Source organism: Tachysurus fulvidraco, chromosome 3 (genome assembly GCF_022655615.1).
Source record: "Tachysurus fulvidraco isolate hzauxx_2018 chromosome 3, HZAU_PFXX_2.0, whole genome shotgun sequence".
Lineage (NCBI taxonomy): Eukaryota > Metazoa > Chordata > Actinopteri > Siluriformes > Bagridae > Tachysurus > Tachysurus fulvidraco.
Window position 1 is genome coordinate 11826303 of NC_062520.1, and position 9573 is coordinate 11835875.

General features: G+C 36.4%; 1 protein-coding gene across 1 annotated transcript; it reads right to left on the bottom strand.

The window, feature by feature from the left end:
• Positions 1-2598: 2598 nt before the first annotated feature.
• Positions 2599-8548, bottom strand: selenbp1 (selenium binding protein 1). The gene is made up of 12 exons (XM_027149620.2): positions 8420-8548; positions 5978-6034; positions 5779-5891; positions 5455-5640; positions 4774-4894; positions 4382-4564; positions 4097-4278; positions 3922-4000; positions 3696-3817; positions 3486-3578; positions 3174-3292; positions 2599-3029 (listed from the first exon to the last, which is right to left on the bottom strand). Exons 1-12 carry the CDS (start codon positions 8421-8423, stop codon positions 2867-2869), a joined length of 1422 nt encoding a protein of 473 aa, XP_027005421.2. The 5' UTR covers positions 8424-8548; the 3' UTR covers positions 2599-2866.
• Between the last annotated feature and the right edge of the window lie 1025 nt (positions 8549-9573).

Sequence of the window (9573 nt, forward strand, 5' to 3'; positions counted from 1 at the left end):
AACATACACGCAATACTGATACTGATGCTGTACTGCCTCTTGCACTATTTCACTTACAGTATAACTCTGTACTGTTTCTACTGCAGATTTTGATTTCCTATCTATTATTATCAGTTTAATGTAATTGTTTTTAAGTAAGGTCTATTAACCCTAAAACCCTACTAACCCCATTTTGTTGTTTTGTACCACAGTGTACACACAATGACAATAAAACAATTTAGAAGTATTTCAGTTTCCCTGAAAGAGTTGAGTCTCAACTCAAGGGGTTGTGGTTAGTGGTTAGTAGCAGATGCTCTTATACAGAGTGACTTACATTTTTATCTCAATTTATACACATGAGCAATTGAGGGTTAAGGGCACAACAGTGGCAGCTTGGTGGACCTGGGATTTGAACCAGGGGTGATTCTAGAATTTTCATTTTAGGGGGGCTCAGCCCCCAGGGTAGGGTTGTATACTACTAACCTTAGTGCAATCCACTATTCCATTGTATTCCCTGTATTTCACTGTAAAAAAATAAAAAATTTAGATGTGACCAGTCACTAGAAAATTTTGAGTTGTGAATGTAGTTTTTTTTTTTTTTTTTTACAATGAAGACTTCATGATTCATTGCTCACTGTACAAACGTTTCCAGTACAAACAACATTTTACTGTTTGCATTTCTATGCTCACATAAAAACCTCAGATAAGGAACTTTTTTGACAAAATAAAATAAACATTTAACCAACTTTTAACCAGAAAATAACAAAAACCATAAGCTTTGACTATGCATATCAGCAATATAAACAACACATGTATGAGGCTGGACAATGGACTGTGGTTAACTATCAGAAGGAATGAAAAACAAGCGAAAATGAAGCAGCTTGTGAGAAGCAGGGACAACGTTTTTGCAGCCCAGTTACTGGTCTTTCTTTGGGACCATCAACCTGTGTCTTCTCTCCTTAAGAGTAGCAAACTTGTTGATAATTTTATCATGATCCAATTGCTCAACGACATCTTTCTCAATGGCCATAACTGCCAGTTGATGAATCCTGCTCTGACCTGTTGTTCTCCTTAGCCATTTGCGGAGACGACGAAGAGCACTGAAGGACCTCTCACACGAACAGTTGCTAACAGGTACAGTAAGGGCAACCTGGATGACAGATTTCAGTGATGGAAACATTTCAGGATCCAGCAGGTTATAAAGTGAAACCATGTCCTGTGTAGCTGCACCAGTTTGCTTTTTATGTGTCAAAAAGTGCCTTGCTACCACGACTTCTTCTGTCTTTAACTCAATGTTGTAGTGATGTGCAAGTTCTTCTAAATGTGGCTCAGACAGGAAGTTTTCAGACACTGCGCTACATGCTTGAATACCTTGAAGCAATGCAGCATTTACAGCAGAAAAACGATTCTCCAGTTCAGTTATCATTCTATCACCAATGCAGATGTCATATCATAGCAATCCATCAATAAAAGCACACACACCTTGTACTCTCTGATGTTCGCTCTGCTCGGCGTCCCTGCGGATTGAGTCCACGCAGACTCAGTTCAGGGGAAACATGACGCAGCTTGTCGCCGCGTCAAATGCGTTTTTAAAGGGGACTGAAGCGATCAAAAAATAATTAATCAAATAATTTTTTTAGGGGGGCTAAAGACACACTTTTTATATATCTGTAAACAAACTAAATAAAAAAACAACCTCCAACATGCAAGTCAAATAAGTATAAAAGGCCAGTGTGTATTAGTATTTAGTTGTTTTAGAAAATACAGTAATGTGCACGTTTTTCTTGGAGGTTCAGTAGTGGGACCTTGCAAGAAAGTCTAGAGGGAAGGGTTGTATTTTTCAAAAAGAAGTTGAAATGTGTGCAGTTGTGAATATGTAATCACAATTGTGAAAACACACACACACACACACACACACACACACACACACACACACACACACACACACACACACACACAATATAACAGTACACACAGTACAATATAAAGACTGTATGGCTTTTCATCGTTGACGTTCATGACTTAACATTACTTGATTACATATGCATTACTTGATCTTTACTGATGATTTCATTCCTGGATACAGATTTCTGAGCTCTGTGCAAATCCAGACTCTTTGTCTATTCAAGAAATTGGAAAGGACCCAAAATTCTTTATCCATGCTATAATAAAAACAAAATTTTTCTACTTATTCTGCCATAATAGCTGACCCCCATATTAATGCAACAATATTTCAATACAAAGGCTTGCTTCCTGTCACCTTAAATGCTTTGTGAACTTTAAACTATGCAGTGAATAAGGAGGTGAGGATATGAGGAAGTAGTTTCTGGAAATTTGTTTATATCTCCACACAAATTCAGCCACATAGATTTCAGATTTTCATAGATTTTTTTTAAGCTATTGCTATATTTTAGTACATGCAGCTTCAGACAGAGATTGAGCCTTCAGGGAAATATTGTATAAATATTGTGTAGGTTTCTGAGATGCACTAACTCATGAACATCTGGTTTGGCTATGTAGTACAGTGAACTTGAAATGAAACAATGTAAAATGGTTAGCTTTAATTAAACGCTATTAATATTTGATTGTATATTGGATAAAATGATTCGAATTACAGCCTTTTTGTGCACAAATGTGTTTTAATATAAAAAGGTGAGTTACTATGTGAACTAGAGATTCACACAGAGATTACAAAAATTGATTGTGATGCAGGGCAACCATGAGTGTCAGTCTGTTAGTGAATAATTTGATCAACATCAGTCACATATTGATTTCTAGAAAGACAACAAGTAATGCAAAGCATGATGAAGTTAACAATGTACTAAACTAAGCAAGAAGGGTAACTTTAGTACTCCTGGTTTATTCTGTGGAGCTAAGAGCTGCCATTTCATAGCCAGATGTCAGAGGTGCAGTCCCCTCCAGGGTATCGGATCTCATGAGCGAGAGCAGGACCGTCGGGTTCCTGTCCAAAATCCACCAAGAATTTCTCATTCAGAGTCAGGCCACCATTCAGTGTGTCCACATCAATCTGCAGCATGACTGAGCCTTGCCTAAAAACAGACACATTTTGCAGATCACATTTTTCTGCATTCTGATGTGTGACGTGAACTAAATTAAGCTCTGAGTGGTTTTGTGTATTGCACTGCTGAAAGATGACTGGCTGACTGCATAACTGCACGATGTGTGTGTCTTACTTTATTATCTCAGGATAGAACTGTTTGTCCCATGCACTGTATAGAGAAGTAGTAACATAGAGTCTTTTTCCATCCAGGCTCAGTTGTAGCATCTGTGGACTGCCTGGTATTCTCTTGCCCTGATTTACAATAAAACATTCATTTTCAACTGACAAATTTCAGGAACAAATGGTAATTTATTTTAAGTTTATATTTTTCTAGAGCCTTTAAAATTAATCAGATATCCTTTTTTAAATCATAAAGTCTATCAATAGTTCCTTCAGTCAACACTCCATATCAGATGAATTACCAGCTAAATAAGTTTTTGCTTACCTTCACTATTTGTGGAGAAGGTTGCTGTTTCAGTTCTTTATCCTCTAGTACTTTAACAGGACCATCATTTTGAATGCTGCCTCCCAGAAAGATCTTATAAAACAGTTTTTTAGTAAAATTGGTAGCAAGACCATATCCAACTTTATTTTTCATAAAACCTTTAATTAAAATGGTTGAAAAATATTAAATGTTTTCATAGTGCTATCACACCTGGCCCACCATACGGGGATTTCTCTTGTCAGTGATGTCATACTGTCGAATGTCACCATGCAACCAATTGCTGAAGTACAGGAAGCGATCATCCAGTGAGATTAAAATGTCTGTGATGAGACCTGAAGCAAGACACATTTTACATACATAAACACGTTTTGCTTGTAAACCATCTAGGTTTCTTAGTGGTTTCTTTATCTAGTGTAGTTTAAAAAAAAATCCTTACTTGGCATCTCAGGTAGGACCCAACCCTCTACTTTTTTACTAGGAACCTTGATGACTTTCTCTGCAGCCCAGTCACCTTTCTAAGAAACAGGAGTCAGTTTAGCCAATATAGTCTTAATATAATTTCAAGCACAATTTTATGATAGGAATGTCCTGAAAGTTTAACATATGCTTGCCGGAGTCTTATAGAAGCGGAACACAGTGCCTTGGAGTGCACAGCCCACATAACCTTCAGCTGCAGAAGGGTCATGCAGAAAGCGGATCTCTAAAGGAATGGCGCCCTCTTCTCCTAAATCCAGAGTCTGCATATGCTTGTGAGTGGTCCAGTCCCACACATGGATGCACTGCCCATAGTGACCTGCAGAGAAAAGTCACATTATGTTCTAATGGTAATGAAAAATGATGCCTACATCCACATCAATAAAAAACAAATCATCAGAGAATCAACAGAAACTACACACCTGCTTTGACATCTGCAGGATTGAATCCATTGGCGAGTATTTTGGGTGCTCCCCACTCGGTGCTAATCATGACATTATGACGTGGCTGGTACCAGAAGTCATATCCAAAGGGTGCTGCTTCACCAGGCAATTCCCAGTTTCCAATCACTTCAAAAGTCTCACCATCCAACAACACAAATCCACCTAGACACACACATAAAATGTACCTTCATTACTTTAATCAATATTTGGCACTTCTTAAAACCATTTAAGGTTCTTATAATAAGTGCTGATTCCTAATTCGTAATGTTTACTTCATTGTGAATATAGCATATTCATTAACAGTCTGAGTTATTATAGGTATATAATTCGTGTATAATGCATGTAATTGTTTGCCCAAACTGGTATATTACCCTTTCCATTTCCTGAGGGGTCTCCCAGGGTACTGATCATAATTTGTCCAGTGCCCAAGCAGTGAGAGGTATGAGGATTGGCCAAGCCGCATTTCCAGAACATCTCCACAGGTTCAACAGTCTGTTGGAAGAAACTGATTAATGGAAAGTGGCTGAACCTCTATGGATATTATACACTGTACTCAAGGACAGGCCACTTTGTTAGGAACACCTATACATGGCAGCATCACAATGCATCATAATCATGCAGATACAGATCTTACAAATTTCAGTTACTGTTGACATCAAAAAGAATGGGGAAAATGGAGATTTTCATGCATAACAGTCTCTAGAGTTTATACAGAATGGTGCGAAAAAAACATACACACAAGAAAAGCATCCAATTATTGGCAGTTATTTTGGCAGAAATGCCTTGTTCATGAGTATAGCCAGAATAATTTGTGCTGACAGAGATGCTATAGTGACTCGAATAACCACTCTTTACAACTGCTGTGAGCAAAAAAGCATTTCATAATGCATAATACATTAAACCTAGAAGTGGACTGACCACTGATGGAGAAAATTTGTAAGAATTTCATTGCATACTGTACACTGTACTTAAGAACCTGGCAAACATTATGCACCCCAGGTAAGTGATAATTCATAACAGAGAAGGTTGCATTTACTCTTCAGTTACTTCACCTTGTGAAGTCGTGGAGCACGGGCATCTGTTCCCACATCAATAACATAGACCCGGGAGGAAATCAGGGAGGGTAAGATGAGCCGGTTGCGTTTTTTGGAGGCATCATCAAAACAGCTGCTGCAGGCATTCCATCCAGAGTGGTGCAACTCATCATTCATATTGGGCATAGGCAACCTATGAATAACCTACATTCACCAAGTGCACACATACTTTACTAACTTGTGAAGTACAAAATAAAAACAAAGATTTTTTTAAATAGAGAAGCAAAGCTTTAATTTGTACATTTTTAAACACACCCAATGGTTTCTTCTATTTTGTCTTACCTTACAATAATTGGGAGATTTAGGATTTACATCAACGGTTGCAAGATAATCAGGCTTTCGTATTTCAGTATTCCGATAAATACAGGGCAGGTAAACAATCTCCTCTCGAGGACCTTGGGGAATATTCATGTTACAGGTTAATTTCTTGCATCGCTTTCTTTGGATGGAGTCAGTGATACCAAGCTTTGTGTTGCCTTACCATTCATGGCATTCAGAGGACTTTTGTAACCTGGTCCACATCCTGAGCAGGTAGATGCTGTGGGTAGAAAAAAGAAAAACAACCTGATTCTAAAGCAAATTCACATCAATGTTGTCCAGTAAATCGGATTCATATTGAACTGATGAGCTCGAATCAATATTTGACAAATCAATGGACAAAACAATATAAAGTGTATTATTTAGAGATTGGATCATGATAAGCTACAAAACAGCTTCATTGTACCTAAGCACAGATTGTACAAGTCCCAAAACAAACAGCACAATATTTCCTTTAGTTTGTCTCATGTCTGTGTGTTTATATTTGATAAAGTAATAAAATCCTTAGACATTACTACAGAACATGTAGCAAGGCATGGAAAATTCCCTGCAGAAATTTCAACATCTCAGAAATGATTACATTACTTATAAACAGGCTGTAATTCTAAATATGGTTTTAACTGTGGGTGAGGTAAGGAAACTAGCGTTCTAGAAAGTAGCATTTTATTCCAGGGGGACAGATTAAAAGTCAAAATCCATTCACTGACATTCATGGCCTGGAGAACAATACAACATATCTTTTTCAGCTATCTTTTATATATCATACATGCATAACCTATAGTGACAGAAATAAAGATGACGTTTTATTTACAGGCAGTTGGCAATGTTATAGGCAGCTGAAACTTGGCTTTACAACATTCAGGTAGCAAGAATATTGTTTTATTAGATGATAAAAGTAAATGATTCTTGTATCACCTTTTCACATCAAGCAAAGTATAGTATATAGATAAGCTATTTTGTACTGTTTTAATTTACAAATCACACATCTTTTGCAGTGAGATGCCGATATTTCAGACTGTATATACACCCTATAGTGAAAGAAAGTTGCACAGGATGAAATTAAATTTATTAGATATGATTTAAGTAAGGCAAATATTTTATCACCTTTTCACATCAGATAAAGAGGAAAAAAGCTATGTGAATATCTATTAATGTTTAAAGATAAGTTAAATAAATAAAGTTATTTTAAGTTAATTTTAATTAAAACTTGCAGTTAAAATAAAAGAAAACAAACAAACAAACAGTGTGGATTGTAGTAAGCTATTTGATTCCAGACAGACACTTTTTCACAATTTTGTTATACTACAATAAAAGAATAATAATCTTCCCATCTAAACAAAATCCACATCCATAATTTTTTATTAAATATAAACAAACTAATAAATATTCCAACAATTATTTAACATAATTAATTGTTGAAAATTTGAGCAATAGGATAAAGTGGTTGTTATATGAGAAGCAACAGATGCGACATTTCTCAATAAGTTAAGAGATAGCAAGCACTGCCAAAAAGTTATACAACATCCTTCCACTGATAAACAGAAACTCTAGTGAGTCTTAAACAAAAATATTTCGTAGCAGTCTCGTAAATCAGAATGCAAGAAAAAACCTGTAAATGTTTTTTGTTGAATTCTATTTTTCTTTGTATTTATCATGAAATTATTGTATACATATATCAGTCCATATGTTACAAATCCTACATTACATGTATAATCCTACACTATATATGCAGAGGTGTGGTTAGGAGCTATTTGTAGCGTTAATGTGATGCCCCATAGATTTATCACACTTCACAAATTAATGAAGAGGCAGGAGTGATGGAGAACCCCTCAGTTGCTCACGTGCTCTGTTGGAGCAGGTTTCCCTCAAGGTACTTGAGGTGGGTAATAGTGAAGGGTCATGTATGCCTAAACTATTTCATAGATAGCCTACACAGACAGATAAGTAAGCAATAAGTAAGTAGGTAAACAAACAAACAAACAAACAAACAAACACGCTATTTTTTAAAACTATAATAAAATAAATGAATAATAATGATAAAAAATATTATTAAATATTATTCATTTAAATCACATTAATTAATCACATTAGAGGAGGATGTAAAGCTGTCATATAGTCTTGTTACACTTATTTCACTTATCTTCTTTCTTAAATAATCAAATGTATACGGTAAGAAGTTTACATTTTAGTTATAAAACATGACAAATAACTTTGAAAGAAGAATTTTAAGGTCTTTCCCCACAAACTACACAAAACAAAGTGTTAGGTTGTGGGACAAAACATGGTATAGTGATCACATAAACCAACACAACTTTAAAAACAACAAACTGTGGTTTTAGCGAAAACACTGCTCTGTGTCTGTATTAACTGTAATATTCTTAAAACTATTTTGGGCCAAATCGGATATTCTACGTAGAAATCTTAGTGCAAATTCAGCAGGCACCACCCCGTGAGTCCATGATAATATATATATGATTATTATTTTTTTTGACGAAACACCATTTCAAAATCGCAGACTCACGACAGTTTGTTTAACTCGCGTACGAAAGTAAGTTAAAAAAACAAAAACAAACATTAGTTAAGACACGATTAGACGTATACGTACCCATTCTTTAACAAACTCGCCAAAAGTTCCTTAAAGGAAGGACTGTCTTGACGTAGCAGAAGGATCTTATAAGGCGGTGAAATGAGGCGTGTCCCACAGACAGCAGGAGAAAGTTATATAAGCAAGGCGACACTGGAAATGCTGCAAATCATTAATCAGCCTGAAGATTACAGATAACTAGTCTGTTCTAATCTGCTCTAGTTTTGCTCGACTGAACATTCTATGGTCAAATTATTTAACTGATACTATGAATATGTTGTGTGTGTGTGTATTATTTCCCTTATAAAATGTTGAAAACAAGACTGAGATAGAGCAGAACATTTCCACAAAGCATTCATTTCCTCAGTGAAGAGCCACTTACACCATAGTCCAGTCATATGTTGACCTTCACCAATGAGGTGTGGAACTGGAATGATTTGCATTTGCATTGCTTTTAAATGTACCTAGAGTTTCTGAACTGGGGAAAATTTTCCTATTTTGGACCTTTGGCATGGAATAATTTGCAAAAAGATTTAAAACTAGAGAAATTGATGTCTATCGGTGAATTTAAAGGTATCATAAAGAAAGTGCTGAATGCATGATTGTTTTTGTTGAGAGGGTCCTATGTTTTAATATTTCTTTTTATTTTTGTACTTGTTGTATTTTAATATGTTGTCAAACTGTATGGCTGCTACCTTGGCCAGGTCTCTCTTGTAAAAGAGATTTTAATCTCAATGAGACTTCCTGGAAAAATAAAGGTAAATAATTGAGCTCTGGCTTCAATCTCCAAATACCTTTGATATAATTTGTAAAATCAAAGGTGATTTCGAGTAGCCACTCCATCTATTGCCATGGTTTGGCAATTGTCCGTAGTGTGATTGCGTGACTGAATGAGTGTGTGTGTGTGCCCTGCGATAGGTTGGCACTCCGTCCAGGGTGTATCCTGCCTTGATGCCCGATGACGCCTGAGATAGGCACAGGCTCCCTGTGACCAGAGAAGCTCGGATAAAAGCGGTAGAAAGTGAATGAATGAATGAATGAATGGGTGAACAGGTGGCTTTAAGTGAGGCCTTTAACCCCATCCGTACCAGGGGCACTGTGTCATGGCTAATTGATCCAAGCTTCCTAACAAGATGGGATATGCACACCATCTTCTTTTGAGCCTGGTTCGATCC

What these genes read in the sequence shown, in the direction of transcription:
- selenbp1 (XM_027149620.2), bottom strand. An exon ending in GTGCTCCACGACTTCACAAG is followed by an intron (nt 4,895 to 5,454) that starts GTGAAGTAACTG and finishes TTCTTCCAACAG; the next exon opens with ACTGTTGAACCTGTGGAGAT. An exon ending in CCCCTCAGGAAATGGAAAGG is followed by an intron (nt 4,565 to 4,773) that starts GTAATATACCAG and finishes GTGTGTGTCTAG; the next exon opens with GTGGATTTGTGTTGTTGGAT.